The 20530-nt window shown below is 44.1% G+C and overlaps 1 protein-coding gene across 1 annotated transcript in view; it reads right to left on the reverse strand.

Annotated features, from left to right (window-relative positions):
• Window positions 1–494: 494 nt before the first annotated feature.
• The window catches only part of LOC149441771 (uncharacterized), a 90875-nt gene continuing 70839 nt past the window's right edge, over window positions 495–20530 (reverse strand). Inside the window, exons 13-18 of the mRNA XM_089656900.1 lie at window positions 19431–19715; window positions 15105–15386; window positions 12985–13356; window positions 9921–10052; window positions 4280–4314; window positions 495–575 (exon numbers count right to left, since the gene is read on the reverse strand). Coding sequence (XP_089513026.1) covers window positions 495–575; window positions 4280–4314; window positions 9921–10052; window positions 12985–13356; window positions 15105–15386; window positions 19431–19715 — 1187 coding nt within the window. The remainder of the gene's footprint in view (window positions 576–4279; window positions 4315–9920; window positions 10053–12984; window positions 13357–15104; window positions 15387–19430; window positions 19716–20530) is intronic.

Genomic DNA, 20530 nt, shown 5'->3' on the forward strand with positions numbered 1-20530 from the left:
ATCCTTCTCCTTCTCCTTCTTCTCATCCTTCTCCTTCTTCTCATCCTTCTCCTTCTTCTCATCCTTCTCCTTCTCCTCCTTCTCCTTCTCCTTCTTCTCATCCTTCTCCTTCTTCTCATCCTTCTCCTTCTTCTCATCCTTCTCCTTCTCCTTCTCCTTCCTCATCTCCAAGGGCATTTAAATTAAAGGTACAGTGTTCTGCACTAATTTAAAGGCTCTCTGAAGCCTAGAAACCCTTTTTATAAGTTAACTTCGTAGCGAATTAATTCGCATCGAATCAAATTTCTTCCTGGACTTCGCCGAATCAGCCGAATCGAATTTTTGAAAAATTCGCTCATCTCTAATTGTAAATATATGTCGCATGTATAATTTTTTTTTTCTAAATATATTGGAAATATATTTCTCTTCCATATGGGTAATATTCTAACTATGCAATACAAACCAAACCTGGAGTTCAGCTTTAATATATGGAACCCCAGGAGAGTTCTTCAGGATTAGATGTTCTGATAAATGCTGTCAGGGTCAGCAGCAGGTTGTCTTCTTGACCTGGACTTCACCGCATCGTAGACAACATTCTAACAAATAAACACACCAAACAATTAATGCAAAAATCCGACAATTATAAATTATCTAAAGACATTTAAATGTTTCAATTAATTGGTATGAATGCCTATGGCTTAACAATACAGTCCTGTTTTTTGCACAGCCATTCTTTGGTTTTCTCAATGAACCCCAAGATATATAACAACTTGACTCTAAAAAGCGAGCCACATCTTCTGTTTTGAGTTGCATCTCCTCATTCTGAGTTCTGCTTGGCTCCCTCATCTTCTCAAATCAAAACACCAGATTCCTGCTTTGGGACCTTGGTGTCCCTTTTTTTTTCCACCAGAGGAAGGTTTGTTTCCCCTACGTAAGATGAAAACTATTGGTTGAGCTCAAGTGCATATGTACCATGAGGTAAACAAGGCATTTGCCTAGGGCGACATTTTTCGGGGGAGTGGGGCGGCGCTGGCCCCCGGAAGAAGGGACACACTTGGCATGGGGACCAGGTGGGATCCAAGAGAGGTTGTGGGCTGCTTGATATTGTATGCAGAGCCCGTCTCTTGTTCCTGGGGATGTCCGGACCTGTGAAGGTGAGTGTCTTTCTCTCTCTCGCTGGAGGGGGGGTGGTGGCGGGTGTATGGGGGGCAGTGGTAGTGGAGGGCGCTCTCGGCTGGGGGGGGTGTTAGTGGAGGACTTTAATGGCCAGGAGGCAGCTTTTTGAGAGTGTTGGTGGAAGGCTCTCTTGGCTGGGGGAAGGGGGTGGAATTAGTCAGTGTCAGGGGGATGAAGGGCAGCTTTTTGCTAATGTTGGTGGAAGGCTCTCTTGGCTGGGGGGGTGTATTTAGTTGGTGTTAGGGGGGTTGGGGGGGTGTAGGTGGAAGGCGGCTGTTTTTTGTGTTGCCTAGGGCACCACAAGACCTAAATACACCACTTGTTAGGTTTTCCTAAACTCAGCCCATGCAGAGTAATTTATTTATTTCAGGTACTTACATAGTGCTGTTAATTTACACAGTGCTTTATATATATTGTACATTCACATCAGTCCCTAACCATCAAGGGATGTACAATCTAAGGTCCCAAACCCTCAAGGAGCATACAATCAAAGGTCCCAAACCCTCAAGGAGCATACAACCTAAGGTTCCTAACCCTCAAGGTGTGTACAATCTAAGGTCCCTAACCCACAAGAAGCGTACAATCTAAGGTCCCTAACCCTCAAGGGGCGTACAATCTAAGGTTCCTAACCCTCAAGGGGCGTACAATCTAAGGTCCCTAACCCTCAAGGTGTGTACAATCTAAGGTTCCTAACCCTCAAGGGGCATACAACCTAAGGTTCCTAACCCTCAAGGGGCGTACAATCTAAGGTCCCTAACCCTCAAGGTGTGTACAATCTAAGGTCCCTAACCCTCAAGGGGCGTACAATCTAAGGTCCCTAACCCTCAAGGTGTGTACAATCTAAGGTTCCTAACCCTCAAGGGGCGTACAATCTAAGGTCCCTAACCCTCAAGGTATGTACAATCTAAGGTCCCTAACCCTCAAGGGGCGTACAATCTAAGGTCCCTAACCCTCAAGGTGTGTACAATCTAAGGTTCCTAACCCTCAAGGGGCGTACAATCTAAAGTCCCTAACCCTCAAGAAGCATACAATCTAAAGTCCCTAACTCAAATTCATACATACAGTACACATACTAGGGCCAATTTAGACAGGATCCACTTAACCTACCAGCATGTCTTTGGAGTGTGGGAGGAAACCGGAATACCCAGAGGAAACCCACTCAGGGACACGGAGAACATGCAAACTCCAGGCAGGGGGTGCAGTGGCTGGGATTTGAACCAACAACCCTAGTACTGCCAGAGTGAAGTGCTGACCGCCACTGTGCTGCCCATCAACAGGTTCACTTTTAAAGGTTAGTTCACCTTTATAGGCTTCAATTTTCAAAAAATCCCCAGTGTATTCCAGCACAGCACAGTACATACCACTCCTCCGTTGTTCAAGTAGGTGTTCCAGCCCCCCTCTATACATGTCTTCTGTGAATAGCATGTCCGAAATACCTCCTTAGTAGCTGATCCCCATCTGTCCTATCTTAACGGCAGTATATTCTGGACGGTACAAGTACACCCCTCGTGGCCAATGTATCTGATTCCAACACAGCACATGCACAGTGGCGAGGGAGCACACTGAACAAGCCAGAGAGGCCACTTGGGGTGTACTTCTAACATCCAACCCAGCTACTAAGAAGGGTCAACTACGAAGGAGCTTTTCTCTGACAGCCTGTGCATGGCCTTTACAGTATGTATGGAGGGGGACACGAGCAACTATTTGGACAGTAGAGAAGTGGTATGTATTGTAGTAGGGATGTTGGAATCCATGGGGATCTTTTTTAGAAAATGTCCATTAAAGGAGAACTAACCCTTTAAATGCTTTAATGATGGCCCCTCCAGTTGCACACACAAACATTTCCTTCACTCCGCTGCCACTCAGCTGCCCGGAAGAAGAAAAGTACAAAATACTTGAGGTAGCATGTGATTCACACCCTTCCTTTCATGTGATAAGGATGTTTTTTGGTGGTTGGCCATTTTTTTCAAGCCATCTCATTGGGGTGAGAAGAAGATCCTCAGCCCCACATAAGCTCCAAGTTGTCTTTTTCTACTCCCTTTTGATGACCAAACAGAGTGGCAGGGAAGAGTAGGGTAAAAACGTATGTATGTGCTGCTGGTGGAGCCACCAATTAGGGAGACGTGAGTATTCGCCCTTCATCAGGAGACAGAGGTTTCTGTAAACAAGAAGGGTTGGTGTGATGATTACAGAGAGAGTTACAGTGAGCAGGACTTTAGGATAGGACATCTCTCTATCAGGGGCGGACTGACAACTCATGGAGCCCCCGGGCAATAGGGGATCATGGTTGCCCAAACTCAAAAAAGCCTATGAAAAAGGTACCAGGGGCATCTCATAGGGCCCCCTACTGACCCCGGGCCCTCGGGCAGTGCCCGAGTTTCCAAATGGTCAGTCCGCCCCTGCTCTCTATCATCTCATAGGGCAAGAAACATATGAAGGCCACTTCTTTAGTTTCGGGAAACCTACAGCTTAGACATATCAGTTGAGTCAGGGCCTCAGTGGCCCTATACAGTACAGTTGGCTCTCAAACTGGGACTCCTTTCATTTATTGCATCCAATATTTTCTTAGAATTCACATCTCTGCCTGGTGACACATCTACATTCTGTCTATCCCATTTTGCTGTCTACCTACCAGGGGTGGAGTGACAACTCATGGGGCCGCTGTGTCTTTGTCCACACTCAAACCACACCCAAAAAAGCCAATGAAAGGTTTCAGGGGCATCTCATGGGGCCCTCTACTGACCCCGGCCAGTGCCCAGGTGCCCAAATGGTCAGTGCCCGGATGCCTGAATGGTCAGTCCCCCCTTGCTACCTAACAGCCTCACCCAATACCAATGCTTGCAAGGACACTACTCCATTTTTAGTCTGGAGACATCAGATAGTGTACTGTGCTAGTCACCCGTGCTTGGCCCCTTTTTTTTTCGTCTCCGGCCAGTAAAAGCACTCTGAGCCTATTTTGAATGTTCACCCCTTCTCATCAAATTGCAATCAAATTTGTTGATACTTATGAAAAGGCTGGGCCAAAATGTTTTTTTTTTTCATGGGCCATGCACTTTTTTTATTTCAAGAGTCAAGTCTGCTATATCCACCATCCAATACACCAACCACATTTGCCAATACTCACATTTTCTTGGTTTTCACTTCTTGTCAATGGAGCATCTGAAAAATTGAAATACAAAATGTTATACAATAAATAAAGAATGTAATATATGCAGAAAGTTTACACTTTATACACTAACCAGTATATAGTGACAGATTCTGGTGATGACTGGTGGCTAAATTTAAGAATTTAAATTGGTAATGTTGGTGTTTGCTTCAAAGGCTGGTTTTTCGAAGGTCATTCATGGGCCATTTTGAAATGTGTTGATTCAGTCCACCCTGCAGGCAATGCCCACATTTTTTTTTTTCATTTAAATATTTATTTATTTTCAGTATAATATACACATTTCTTCATCAGTTTCATATACAAAAAGATCATTTTCCAAAACCCTAAAATTACTTTACAACCCCTAATTTCTTCCCTCAACCACCCCCGAACGCCCACCCAAAAACCCACCCCCCCCCCTACAATGCCTCCATTTTCCCAATTAATAAACCCTCCCACTCTGCATACTTCTAATAACTTTTCCCTAAATAAATATACAAGAACTTCCTCCTAAGATATTACTTCGTAGATCTTGCTACAAAATCTTCCCATTTTCTCCACTTCTTAAAAAATAACCCCACATTTGAATTTTCTAAATGGCAAGACTTCAGTGGACAGAATTGTACTTGCCATAATGGAAATTATGGGACAGTGCCTAAGGACATACAGTATGTGGGCCTATAAATTTGATCCCCCCCCCACTTAGTTTCCCTCTTCTATCAAACAATGAAAAATTATGGCTGACAATGCAACTATTAACTATGTGGCAAATGAACTGGAGGGTTGCTGAGAAGAGTCAGTATGTAAGCAGGTGCCTACAAATGGTTCTATTAGAAGAGTTTCTGGGCTGCCCAGTTGGGTAAGGGTTAATGCTAAATCTATGTCTTTCCCGGGCTTTCCTGGGAACTGCCCTCCACCCTGTGATTCATATAAGTAGGGAGAAGGTGCTGCTCAGGAGGGAACACATGGGAAAAGGCGCAAAAAGTCCACTGGAGAAGATGTAACCACAAGCAACCTGCTAGCACCCCGAGCAGAAAACTACCTAATAAGGACCCTTCCATATATGGACTACTACCTGGAAAGGTATGATCGGCAGCCTGGGATTAGTTAGCTAGAGTGGGACTGATGTGAACTTTGTACTGTAATGTTGCAGAGTTACAAGTAAAGTTGTTAAACGTTCAAAAGTCTGGTCTGAAGTTTCTTAAAAGGGGTATGTGGTGGTACATGGCATATTGAAGAACAAGGCCTGAAACGCATACACGGGGTGAAGTGAAGAACATGCCGTTGCGAATGGCAACAAGCGTAAGGGAATATGATATCCAGTTGGTGGAAGGACAGTACCGTCAGGGTACTCGGCATAGAAAGGAGGTCAGTTTGCAGGTCCCCTCCCTAGCGGTTGGTGCCCCAGCAAACCAGGACTGAACCCACATGGTGGAGACTCTAGAGACCTAGTTGCAGGTACAGAAGGAATTAAGCAAGACAAGTCATGCATTCATAAGAGTTTGTTCAAGTACATGACAGAACCACAGGCTATGACTGGGACTGAGGTGATAGGAAGGCTGAATTGGTGGAATGGGACTCGGTGGTGTCTCCTTCAAAAGTCACATTCATTGAGGGTGCATGTGTCATGCAACAGTGTGGCTCATTCCCACAAGTAGACTCCCTAGGTCCCATGTACACTGGGTGTTTAGCTCCAGGGATATGGGGCTCTGGGGTTTCACTGCAGGAGGAGGGCACAGGTGTCTTCTCCAGTCTTGCTGACAGCAGCCTATCAAACCCTTTGAAAGTTTGACAGCTTCTGTGGCTGGACGAGGCTGGATGGTGCACCTAGCAGTACTCCCATTTAGCACAGTGAGCGTCCAGGGATTAACGCCCGGAATTTAGACTTCTTGCGTTCTGGGCATTTGTCCCCGGCCACATACTGCCCTAACAGAACATACTAAGTTTGACAGGCTGGGCTGATTGGGACCACCTGTGCCCTCTGCCCACAGCTAAACGCTGGAGCCCCATGCACTGGGCATAAAAGCTTAATGTGTATGGGACCCTACAGTTCAATAATCCTTTGATATTTTGGTCAATTTTTTAGCAACAGATCCACCTCCTTCTTCATTTCCATGACAAATCAAAACTGTGACCTAAAAACTGATAGTCTTCATAAAATGATGGAGATATGAAAACAAATACATATACAAGGTACTTACTCTGTGCCATAGGGAACATGGTGAGGACGGCGTATGAGATCTCAGGTTGTACATTACAGTCACTGGATGAAGTGGGCTCTACTAAGATACATAGGGGGAAGGAATCACTTAATGCAAACATATTCATATATCTGAACATCCAAACCAATTCCCCCACCCTGTGCTAGCCTGTCCAATTACAGCTCTGTATTTGAAATACTGAAATAAAAATATGGAACGGCACATTGAGATAAGATAGTTACAACTTCAATTAACAATTATTTATGAGAACAAATGCTTTTGTAACCTAAATGTTAATCAGCTTGGGTTTACATCTGCTTTAAAGAGTATTTATGGTCAAAATGTAAAATAATATATTTAAACATCGTATTTCAATTATTTCTAACCTACTTTTACGTGGTATCAAAGCCTACTTCTACGAGGTGGTATCAAAAAGTTTGGGGATTAGATTTGTAACACGCCAACAGATGGCATCATCCTGTGTACATCGGGAGCTGTGCAACTGGTGCTATTCTGACAACGTGCTTTACCTGGAGTGAAACATGTAGAGCTTCTTTTTTTTGGGAGCACTTTTTGAATGCACATGGTATTCACTCCTCTCTCCCCTTTTTTTGGAGAGGTCTGTACTGCATTTTTCAGTGCATCATTTGCATTCCTCAACATAGTGAGGAATTTTTGTCTGGATATGGTGATGTATGGGGCTTTTCCATGAGAGGCTGACATTTAAGCCCGTGGATGAGTGTACCCGTATTACATATCTGTAGCAAGACAGATTATACTATCTAATTAGTTTTGTCCATGGGGGCAACTCCATTTCCTTAATAGAGATTATATATTTAAGCTGATAGGTTTATGATCAAACTACAGTACCTCTTTGTATACCGTCACTTCATCTAAAACGGTATGGTATGTGATTTGTTCTGGTGTTATTACCCATTTGGATGTAAGGTATATAATTGCAATGATATCTAGTCATCGCCAAAATCTGCACGTTCCTAACCCCAGAAACCACTAAACAGCTCATCCACTCCCTCATCATATCACGACTCGATTACTGCAACTCCCTCCTCACTGGCCTGCCTCGCCGCTGGCTATCCCCGCTTCAGTCGATCCTGAATACGGCAGCCAGACTCATTCACCTTTCCAACCACTCCATCTCCGCCACCCCCCTCTGCCAATCCCTCCACTGGCTTCCGATTGCGCAACGGATCAAATTCAAAATCCTAACACTGACGTACAAAGCCGTCCACCATACTGCCCCGAACTACATCACCGACCTAATATCCAAGTACCACCCTACACGCACACTCCGCTCCTCACAAGGCCTCCTTCTCTCTAGTTCCCTGGTCTCCTCCTCCCATGCCCGCCTCCAGGACTTCTCCAGGGTGTCACCCATCCTCGGGAACTCCCTGCCCCAACCCATCAGATTATCACCTACTCTCCTCTCCTTTAGGCACACCCTGAAAACCCATCTGTTCAGGGAAGCCTACCCCACCCCCTGCTAACTTGCCGATGACCTCCACTCTTCCTACCACTCCATCCCCCACAGCTATCTCCTCCTGTGCCACCATCCCCTCCCTCCTAGATTGTAAGCTCGATCCCCTCATGTTTTGCATTGTATTGGTATTGTTCTGTCACATGTTCTGTCCCCCTTTGTAATGTACAGCGCTGAGTGAACTATCGGCGCTATTGTCCGCTATTCCATCATGGACAGTAAGTTAGAGCAAACGTGAAATTCTGCGTGAAACTGGGCAAATCTGCCACAGAGACCATTGACTCAGCAAGTTCACGGAAATGCTGCACTGAGTTGTTTGAGGTGTATTGAGTGTCACGCGCATTTCAAGAGTGGAAGAACATCACTGGAAGATGACGAGAAATTAGGAAGACCTTCAAGGAGCTGAACCCCTAAAAATGCCCGTGTCTCGAAGATGAAGATCCAGCTCAAAGGTCGCCATTTTGACAACATTGTAGAGATCCAGAGATTTACCCAGTTTCACACAGAATTTCACGTTTGCTCTTTATTCCAACTTGCTGTGCTAACACACGTGGTCAGAATAGCACCAGTTGCACAGCCCCCGATGTACACAGGATGATGTCATGTTAACCCCTTCCTGCCCAGTGCCATTAGTACAGTGGCAGAGCCTTCCTTCGGTGGTATTTGATCGCCTGTGTGTTTTTGTAATTTTTGCGCTATAAGCAAAAAAAGACCAACAATTTTGAGAAGAAAACAATATTTTTGACTTTTTGCTATTAAATATGTCTAATAAAAAATGTAAAAAAATCTAATTTCTTCATAAATTTAGGGCAAAATGTATTCTGCGACACGTCTCTGCTAAAAAATATCCCAATACGTGTAAATGAATTGGTTTACGTGTTATAGCGTTTACAAATGGCGGTATAGATACTGGAATTGTTTTTTATTTTTACTACTAATGGCGACGATCAGCGAATTATAGCGGGACTGCGGCGGGCATTCTGAGACTGGGGGGAACTGACTTGGTGTCACTGACATCCCCAGTGACACCAATACAGCGATCTGTGCTAATAAAAATCACTGACATTATTAATGGCACTGGACAAGAATGAGTTAACATCTCGGGCTATCAAAGGGTTAACTGTGTGCTGTGTGTGTTTTACTATGGGGGCTGTGTGTGTGCTTTCCACTGTAAGCACACTGCTTTGCATGGCTTTGCTATGCAGAGCCATACAAAGCAGTGTGCTGGAGCTGACAGGGAAGAGAATTGCATAGTTTACATATAGTTCTCTCCCCCATCGGTAATACTCGGTGATCACCGAGTGACGGTGAGTAATCACAGGCCGAGACCCGGTGATTGACAGCCGAGGCCTGGCGAGCCCCCCTACCTGCAACTGCTAAATCACATATATATATAGGTGATATCTGCGGACCCCTGCCGCTCTGTAGCAGTATTTGTGCTCTAGGGTGGCAGGAAAGCAGTTAATAATTGCACAAGAATTAGGAAGTATGTTGTAAAATTACCTGCAGGGCTGTCTTAATGCATAGGCACTCCTGGGCACTGCCCAGGGGCCCCAAATGCATTGGGGCCCCATGATAATCTTGCATTACATCATATTTGCCAACTGTCCCGGATTTGCTGGGACAGTCAAGCTTTTTTTTAAACTGTCCCGGGATGGCCCAGGCAGCATCCCAGAACCTGTACTGTGCCCTCCTGACTACCCCCCGTACTGTGCCCTTTGTATTGATTAGTCTTTGATTTATGGCACGTGTACTTGTTTAAAATCTATTTTATTGAAAGTACTAAAAAATATATATTTGATCCTATCAACAATTTATACTTTAATTCTTGAGAGTAGGTGCATAAATTGAGGCAGGCTGGTAAGGGCCCCAATGCATTTCTTTGCCTAGGGGCCCATGATGCTATTAAGATGGATCTGATTACCTGCTGTTGGTTCTTGGGATTCAACAGATGAACGATGTTTCTTGCAAATGAAGAAGGTCACCAGGATAGCAACAAGGAGAAGTAACATTCCTAGAGCCAGCGGAAGACTGAGGAGCTCTATGTTACTGATGCCTGTAGGGAGACAATACACATCACTGTCTTCAATGTATGGTAAACTGAAATACTACAATTTTGGCCATATTCAGTATATTCCAAAATATATTTCAATAAAGATATACATATATACTGCATGTTGAAATGCGTTTTTATTACAAAATATATGAAAAATATTTTTAAAAATACATTTCAAATATACTGTATGTCTGCACACTATTAGCAATGTACCTGTAGAGCTGTGGTCTCCAAACTGTGGCTCGTAGACCTGATATTCCTCCCAGTGACATTAGCTATAAGGTACCATTCCTTCTACTGGCACCAACAGTGGGGCATAATTCATCTCATGAATATAAATGATTAAGCATGATTCCACCTGCTGATACCAATGATGGGGCACTATTCCTCCCACTGATACCAATGATGGGGCACTATTCCTCCCACTGATACCAATGATGGGGCACTATTCCTCCCACTGATACCAATGATGGGACACTATTCCTCCCACTGATACCAATGATGGGCACTATTCCTCCCACTGACACCAATGATGGAGCACTTTTCCTCCCACTGATCCCAATGATGAGGCACCATTACTCCCATTGACACCAATGACGGAGCACTATTCCTCCCACTGATACCAATGATAGGGAACTATTTCTTCCACTGATACTAATGATGGGGCACTATTCCTCCCACTGACACCAATGATGGGGCACTATTCCTCCCACTGACACCAATGATGGGGAACTATTCCTCCCACTGATGGCAATGATGGGGCACTATTCCTCCCACTGATGGCAATGATGGGACACTATTCCCCCCACTGATACCAATGATGGGGCACTATTCCCCCCACTGATACCAATGATGGGCACTATTCCCCCCACTGATACCAATGATGGGCACTATTCCTCCCACTGATGGCAATGATGGGACACTATTCCTCCTACTGGCCATAAGCGCTATGTAATTTATTTACTCCCACTGACCACCAAGCCTGATTCATTGTTCACTCCCACTGATGCTGCAGCAACTACTACCCTCTCTGGCCACCGTCCAGCCCCCAAAGTATGAAGGACAGTAAACTGGCCCTTTAATTAGAAGGTTTGGAAACCATTGCTGTAGAGAGTGGAGACCAGTGGCTTTGTAATGTCAGGCTTTGTAAAAGAATATTCAAGTGGTCCATATCACAAGGCACAGAGCCAGCGTCAGGGTCACAAGCCAGGGTTAGTTCCAGTGGCTGAGAATCATGGTCATTTTAGCAATAGAGGCATCATAGGCTAGTAGGCATGATTATGTGTGGAGCACAATAAACTGGCAAGTAACCAGGAAACAGGGATCACTGAAAATGCTGGTCAATCACTCCGACTGCCACATGATCAGAAGCAGGTGAGAGTCATTGCAACTGCAATACAGTTCTGTGGAACTATAACAATTCCAATTGTAAAAACAAGGGCTGTAAAGGCAGAACAAATAAATCATGCTCCAGTCCATGGGAAACCCTGGATCAAGACCTGGCACACTCAGCTCCTGATAGACACACACAGAGAGGTTGGACTGGATGGACCAGTGTGTTTCTCCAACCTTATCAACTATGTATTTAACGCGATACTAATGTTCTTTTTTATTGTAAAATTATAAACATGTCTATACTTACCTGCTGTGTGCAATAGTTTTGCACAGAGCAGCCTGGATCCTCCTCTTCTCGGGTCCCCTGCGGGCTCCCCTGGCCCCTTTCACCTGTCGAGTGCCCCCACAGCAAGCAGCTTGCTATGGGGGCACTTGCTGCTCTGTGTGTCCTCCTCATTGGCTGACTGGCTGTGATTGACAGCAGCAGGAGACACTTGTTGTCTCAGCCAAAGAGGAGACACGGGACAGCCGAGGCTGCAATACACATTGCTGGATCTCGAAGGGGCTCAGGTAAGTATTGAGGGGGCTGGGGGAGCTACTGTACACAGGTTTTTTACCTTCATGCATTCTAAACATTGAGCCTTTACAACCACTTTAGGGAAATATATTTATATTGTTATGTTTTGATTGCAATTGGGGCGTTATGACAAATCAGTTCCCCCATAGAAATCTGATGGAGCTTTTCCACTAGCTCGTGTCCTCCTGTTGGTTCCTTCTCTTTCTCCATTTCTGGGCACCATTCAGCCAATAAGGACGAAGACGTGGAAAATGGCACCCAAAAATGGGTGCCAAAATGTACCTACTATGAGTTCCCCTAGTGGTCTCAAGGAGGTACATTTACTAGACTGGATCAAATGCTGGCTGATAATGGTAGGTCTTCCCCTTCGTGTCACCAATGGTATCATGTTCATTTGTACAAATCCTTCATGGTACCATCTCAAATTCTGGAGAACCAGAAAGCCATACCTACAACACCTGCCCACACTAATATAGACATCATCTGGAGAAAACAGCAACAACAGTACATACATGTCTGACTTCAATCCCCATAATAGCTACATGTGCTCTCCTAATGTCCTGATATTACAAATCTATTTCCCTTTATGTGCTTTACAAAGGTACTAACCATACAAATATCTGAAAAGTCCACTTAAACCAATTACCCACTCACATAAGTCTTCTCAAGACTTTCGGTATCCTAGAACAAGATCCTCTCCTTCCAACAAGACTGTCTTCTCCTCGTCTTCACACATTATGGTTAATCTGTTAGGGCATTGAGACCTATCCTGATTTCCGAGAGACTTAGGTTGGGGTGTATCATTACATCCCAGGATATAGGAATTCCTATTTTTACTTGGAAGTATGTAATATTATATATATATATATAGATAGATAGATATCTCATATTTACCAAGGTACTGCATCAGATGATGATGAGCTTTGTCAGAAATTCAACTTGTTGTGCTACTTCAAAGAATGGCTCATACCTCCTTCCACCCTCAACAGACTTGGCCAATTGTATAAATATTAATAATACCTCCAAGCATGCATTGCTTTGGGATGGTAAGCACAGCATGTACTGTATATAGGCAACTGCTATTGAGATCTTTATTTGAAAATATGTTATGATCACCTTGTTTGTCCACAGTTAATTCCTCACTCCTCTTATTCACACTCTTGGTTGAACTTCTTACTTCACAATAATAATTTCCAGAATTGTCCATCTGATCTGATGGGACTTCATAGTGATTAGAAGAACTGAATTTCTGAATATTCTGTCCATTCTTATAAAAAGCGAACTGCAGTTTAATGTCATTTCTCATTACAATTGTATTACATTTTAGGATCATTTGATTGCTTTCTCTGTCCACATCTGGGATCATCTCAATTTCCGGCTTAGAGAAGAGCTCTGCATAGGAAAGTAATATAGCGGTGAGCATATCAGACAAGATCAGTATACAGAGGTATAATATAGTACAATTCACAAATGGACATGACTAAGGTATTGCAGATATTACGACTGTTCTTCACCTTTTAAAACCCCAACCTACTCTTGTGACCTCCCCAAACAACAGACGACGCTGACCCGCTTTGGAGTTGAAAAGGCCATAGCAGCCATTTTATTAAAGAACAAGATTACAACTTTGTTACCAAAATACAAATTCTTGTAACTCTCTGTACATTAATCACCCTTATGTTGTTATGGAAATGACCTCATTAAAGTCTAGGGCAGGGGCGGACTGACAACTCATGGGGCCCCCGGGCAATAAGGGATCATGGGGCCCCTGTGTCCTTGCCCAAACTCAAAAAAGCCTATGAAAAAGGTACCAAGGGCATCTCATGGGGCCGCCTACTTACCCCGGGGGCAATAGGGATCATGGGGCCCCTGTGTCCTTGCCCAAACTCAAAAAAGCCTATGAAAAAGGTACCAGGGGCATCTCATGGGGCCCCCTACTGACCCAGTGCCTGAGTTTCCAAATGGTCAGTCCGCCCCTGGTCTAGGTTCTTAGAAGGCAACTTGTGTATCGACCAACCGGCTGTATCTACCACCAAAATAGACTTTAAGGCCCCCAGCTGAAAATATACCAACTCAGGGACAATTTACTAAAAAATACCTTTGACACAGCCTACTTACTCTTGAACCATTACTGCCATAAATTTACACTAAATTTACTTAGATTCACAGACTGTAACTGGATACTAACATTTATAGGTAAAGTTGATCCAGGGAATATCCAATTGCCTCTCGGGGTATCAGGAAGGAATTTTATTTTGTGCAGGAGCAAATTGGATCATGCTTTGCTGGGTTTTTTTGCCTTCCTCTGGATCAACTGTGGGTGTAGGATTATAACTTTTTTTTTTCAATGGTTGAACTGGGTGGACTTTTGTCTTTTTTCAGCCAGACTAACTAGGTAACTATGTAACCTGTGATGGGCCCAGCCCACCATTCTCCAAAATTTAAACCGTCACTGCCTTCCAAGACCCTGAGACCCCTGCCAAAAACTGCTATGACAGAACCCAGAGAAAACAAGTAAACCCCCAAAACACACAGTAACATGGCCAAGCAATCCCCCATATATGAAACTGCTCAAGCACCACCACCATAGCAAGGCAGGAAAAAAAACAAAGTAAGCACCAAGAACACGGAGCTGAAAAACTTGTTGGTTCTCTCTCTTCTCTCTCTCTCTTTAAAAACCAAGATGTCTGCTGTTACAGTCTGCTGAAATGTGTTGTATGTTTGCAACTTAAGCCACACAAGTAAACCAAGTTCTGCCTCATCACAAGCTACTAGTGTCCTCTCTAACACATAACCAAGTGCTGCAAGATATGTCGTACGGGATGGAGATCGGGAGAAGCTTGTTCTATGCAGTACCAGCTCCGACTGACTCCGACCACTTTGGCAACGCCCCGCTTGCTCCACAGGAGCCACCCATCTCCTCTTAAGCCACACCCGAAATTCACTCTATCAGCTAATACACTTTTTTCCCTTCTTAAACAAAATCTCCTTTATTAACTCTATGTTGCTCTGGCCTGTCCTGCAAACCTGGTCATGTCAGGCCTTCCACCTTCTGCCCATCTAGCTCCAGGCCTTACTCTGTATAGTAAATAATAAAGCTATTTTTCCTCTGTGATGACAACGGCACCTGTTCTGCTCACCTTGTATCTGGATGTCTAACTCTTCACTGCTCCTTGTTAATTTGTTGGTTGAAGCTCTCACTTCACAGGAATAATTCCCAGAATTCTCTGGCTCAGTGGACTGGACTTCATATCGGTTAGATAAATTGAATTCCTGAATATTTTGTCCGTTTCTGTAAAAAGCAAATTCCAGACCTGTATCAGGAATGAGTTGACTACGTTTTGTGTGACAGGTCAGGGTCATGTTGTCTCCTTCTGCCATTTGATTTGGAGTCACTATGATTTCTGGTTGTGTGAAGGATGCTGAAAATAAAAGAAAAAAAAACACATTAGTGGTAAAATGTGACCTGAGTGAATGTGATAAGCTCACTTACATATGTTGTAAGGTTTTAAGCAATTCCCCCAGAAGTGGACTTCATATCTAGTCCTTGGGTTTGAGTGGAGATATTTGGATGATATCAGGCATCATCTAGATATCTTTGTTTTCAGCCTGCAATTCCCTCTTTAGTAAAAGCCATCCTAGCGGCTGATTAGCTGCTGGATTGCTTTTACAGGCGGCGGGAGGGGGAGACATCCCCTCCCGCGTCCCAACGGTGCCTGTCTGTGTTCTCCCATGTGATCGGGGGGCGGGAGATCCAATTTGACGGAGGTGCCAGTTTACTATAGAGCTGGCCGTAGACCAGATGGTCCTCGGCTATCTTTATGATCCTCTGAGGCTGGAAGTGACCGTCACTTCTGGCTCTGGCAGATGCAAATACTGCCCCCCAAATCTCTCCATAAAGAGGACCTGTCATGCCTTATTCATGTTAAAAGGGATGTTTACATGCATATTGCGAGATCAATATTTCTAGTGCTAGACCTCCTCTATAACTCTAAACTGGTAACCTGTAAAATGTTTAAAGCCTCACCTATGGAGATTTTTAAGTACCGAAGTTTGGCGCTATTCCACGAGTGTGTGCAATTTTAAAACATGACATGTTTGGTATCTATTTACATGGCATAACATCATCTTTTATATTTTACCAACATTTGGGTTATACACTGCTCAAAAAATTAAAGGAACACTTTGAAAACACATCTCTATATTGATATAGATGGGGTGATGTGTTAGGAACGTAAGGATGCCTCATCGTTTGATGGAAATGAAAATCATCAACCTATAGAAGACTGAATTCAAAGACATCCCGAAAATCAAAGTGAAAAAAAATGATGCAGCAGGCGAGTCCATTTTGTTGAAATTTCATTGCAGCAACTCAGAATGGTCCTTAGTAGTTTGTATGGCCCCCACGTGCTTGTATGCATGCCTGACAACGTCGGTGGAGGCACCTAATGAGATGACAGATGGTGTCCTGGGGGATTTCCTCCCAGATTTGGACCAGGACATCAATAAGCTTCTGGACAGTCTGAGGTGCAACTTGGTGGCATCGGATGGACCGAAAATAATATCTCAGAGGTGTTCGATTGGATTTAGTTCAGGCGAGCGTGGGGGTCATTCAATGGTATCAAGTCCTTCATCCTTTAGGAACTGCCTGCATACTCTCGCCACATGAGGCCGGGCATTGTTGTGCACCAGGAGGAACCCAGAACCCACTGCTCCAGCGTAGGGTCTGATAATGGGTCCAAGGATTTCATCCCCATACCTAATGGCAGTCAGGGTGTCGTTGTCTAGCCTGTAGAGGTCTGTGTGTCCCTCCATGGATATGCCTTCCCAGACCATCACTGACCCACCACCAAAACGGTCATACTGAACCATGTTACAGGCAGCAGAACGTTCTCCACGGCTTCTCCAGACCCTTTCACGTCTGTCACATGTGCTCACGGGGAACCTGCTCTCATCTGTGAAAAGCACAGGGTGCCAGTGGTGGACCTGCCAATTCTGGTGTTCAATGGCAAATGCCAATTGAGCTTTATGGTGCCGGGCAGTGAGCACAGGGCCCACTAGAGGATGACGGGCCCTCAGGCCACCCTCATGAAGTCTGTTTCTGATTGTTTGGTCAGAGACATTCACATCAGTGGCCTGCTGGAGGTCATTTTTTAGGGCTCTGTCCATTTGTCCTTTTTCAATAGGTTAAATGCATTTCCATCATTGCCCTTTCTTCTTTGATTCCTGCCTAGTGGTCAGTTTCTTACATATTTATCATGTACGTCCAAAGTTGTGTGTATATGGCTCTTTGAAGGCATTTCTCTATGGTCAACCTTATGAGTTGTCTGATTTTTCACCACATAGTTACATAGTTAGTTTAGCTGAAAAAAGACAAAAGTCCATCCAGTTCAACCATTAAAAAAAAAAAAAAAGTTATAATCCTATACCCACAGTTCATACAGAAGAAGGCGAAAAACCCAGCAAAGCACAATCCAATTTGCTCCTGCAGGGAAACAAAATTCCTTCCTGATCCCCCGAGAGGCAATCAGATATTCCCTGGATCAACTTTACCTATAAATGTCATATCCAGTTATATTCTGTGTATCTAAGAAAGAATCCAGGACTATTTTAAAGTAATCCACTGAGCTGGCCACAACCAACTCTTGAGGGAGTCTATTCCACATTTTCACAGCTCTCACTGTGAAGAAACCTTTCAGTGTTTGAAGATTAAATTTCTATTTTTCTCCAGATGTAAAGAGTGCCCCCTTGTTCTCTGTGATGACCTCAGGGGGGAATAACTACACCGAGTTCACTATATGAACCACTGATGTATTTATACATGGAGATCATATCCCCCCTTATGTATTATACATGGAGATCATATCCCCCCTTATGTATTATACATGGAGATCATATCCCCCTTATGTATTATACATGGTGATCATATCCCCCCTTATGTATTATACATGGAGATCATATCCCCCCTTATGTATTATACATGGTGATCATATCCCCCCTTATGTATTATACATGGTGATCATATCCCCCCCTTATGTATTATACATGGGGATCATATCCCCCCTTATGTATTATACATGGAGATCATATCCCCCCTTATGTATTATACATGGAGATCATATCCCCCCTTATGTATTATACATGGAGATCATATCCCCCCCTTATGTATTATACATGGTGATCATATCCCCCCCTTATGTATTATACATGGGGATCATATCCCCCCTTATGTATTATACATGGAGATCATATCCCCCCCTTATGTATTATACATGGTGATCATATCCCCCCCTTATGTATTATACATGGTGATCATATCCCCCCCTTATGTATTATACATGGTGATCATATCCCCCCCTTATGTATTATACATGGGGATCATATCCCCCCTTATGTATTATACATGGAGATCATATCCCCCCTTATGTATTATACATGGAGATCATATCCCCCTTTATGTATTATACATGGAGATCATATCCCCCCTTATGTATTATACATGGTGATCATATCCCCCCTTATGTATTATACATGGAGATCATATCCCCCCCTTATGTATTATACATGGAGATCATATCCCCCCTTATGTATTATACATGGTGATGATATCCCCCCTTATGTAATATACATGGTGATCATATCCCCCCTTATGTACTATACATGGAGATCATATCCCCCTTATGTATTATACATGGAGATCATATCCCCCCTTATGTATTATACATGGAGATCATATCCCCCCTTATGTATTATACATGGAGATCATATCCCCCCTTATGTATTATACATGGAGATCATATCCCCCCTTAAACTCCTCTTCTCAAGAGAGAATAAATTCAGTTCCTCTAATCTTTCCTCATAGCTGATCTCCTCCATGCCTCGTATCAGTTTGGTTGCCCTTCTCTGTACTTTCTCCAGTTCCCCAATGTTCTTTTTGTGAATTGGTGCCCAAAACTGAACTGCATATTCCAGATGAGGTATCACTAATGATTTGTACCGGGGCGGGGGGGGGGGGGGATGATATCTCTCTCTCTGGAGTCCATACCTCTCCTAATACAAGAGAGGATTTTTTTCCCTTTAGAACCCGCAGCTTGGCATTGCATGCCATTATTAACCTTGTGATCTGCCAGAACTCCCAGATCCTTCTCCACCATTGATTCCCCCCCAGATCCTTCTCCACCATTGATTCCCTCCCAGATCCTTCTCCACCATTGATTCCCCCAGATCCTTCTCCACCATTGATTCCCCCCAGATCCTTCTCCACCATTGATTCCCCCCAAGATCCTTCTCCACCATTGATTCCCCCAGATCCTTCTCCACCATTGATTCCCCCCCAGATCCTTCTCCACCATTGATTCCCCCCAGATCCTTCTCCACCATTGATCCCCCCCAGATCCTTCTCCACCATTGATTCCCCCAATTGTACCCCCCCTTACCACATCTGTCAATTCTTAATTTATACTTACCATTTAATTCAATGTTCAACATTTTACTCTGCTTCTCTAATATTCTGCCAGAAATTGTTTTTGCTTTACAATAATATTTCCCCGAATTCTTCACTGTAGCAGACTGGAATCCATATTGGTCAGAGGAACCAAATCTCTGAATATTCCGTCCATCTTTGTAGAAAGTAAACTGCAGTTCTGTGTCTGGTCTGTATTGTGACACATTGGAGTGACAGGTCACCGTTACATTATCTCCTTCCATTACCGGAAATGGGGTCACTTTTATTTCTGGAGTTGTGAACAGTTCTGTAACATACAAATATCAAACAGAAAACCTCCAATATTTTAAAAACACACAAAGGTACCATTAGGTTTTACAAGATTCATCTGTGAGTGAGACTATTTAGAGTGCCTTTAGTTATTTAATGCAACTTTCTGTGCATATTTAAAATTTGATTTTGCTTTACAAGTGGTGAACACATTTTTGCCCATTGCCATGGTGCCTATCGATGACATTATGCAGTTCCTCACAGCAATGGGCTTGGAGTGCTAATATTTTCCTTATGGACCTTGCTTTGCACCGCAGTCATGTTAGAACATGTTTTGGTATGCTGAGTTCCCTTCACTGGAACTAGGGGGCCAAGCCCAACCCCTGAAAAACAACCCCACACCATAATCCCCCCTCCACCAAACTTTACACTTGGCACAATGCAGTCAGGCAAGTACCGTTCTCGTGGCAAGCGCAAAACCCAGACACGTCCATCAGATTGCCAGACAGAGAAGCGTGATTGGTCACTCCAGAGATCTTGTCTCCACTGCTCTAGAGTCCAGTGGCGGCGTGCTTTACACCACGGCATCCGACGCTTTGCATTCCACTTGGTGATGTAAGGCTTGGATGCAGCTGCTCGGCCATGGAAACCCATTCCATGAAGCTCTCTACGCACTGTTGTTGGGCTCATCTGAAGGCCACACCAAGTTTGGAGGTCTTTAGCTATTGACTCTGCAGACAGTTGGTGACTTCTGCGCACTGTGCGCTTCAGCATGCGCCGACCCCGCCCTGTCATGTGACGTGGCCTACCACTTGGTGGCTGAGTTGCTGTTGTTCCCAGTTGCTTCCACTT

This window comes from Staurois parvus, unplaced genomic scaffold (assembly GCF_062004578.1).
Source record: "Staurois parvus isolate SC_StPar_1 unplaced genomic scaffold, SC_StPar_1.0 ptg000948l, whole genome shotgun sequence".
Taxonomy (NCBI): domain Eukaryota; kingdom Metazoa; phylum Chordata; class Amphibia; order Anura; family Ranidae; genus Staurois; species Staurois parvus.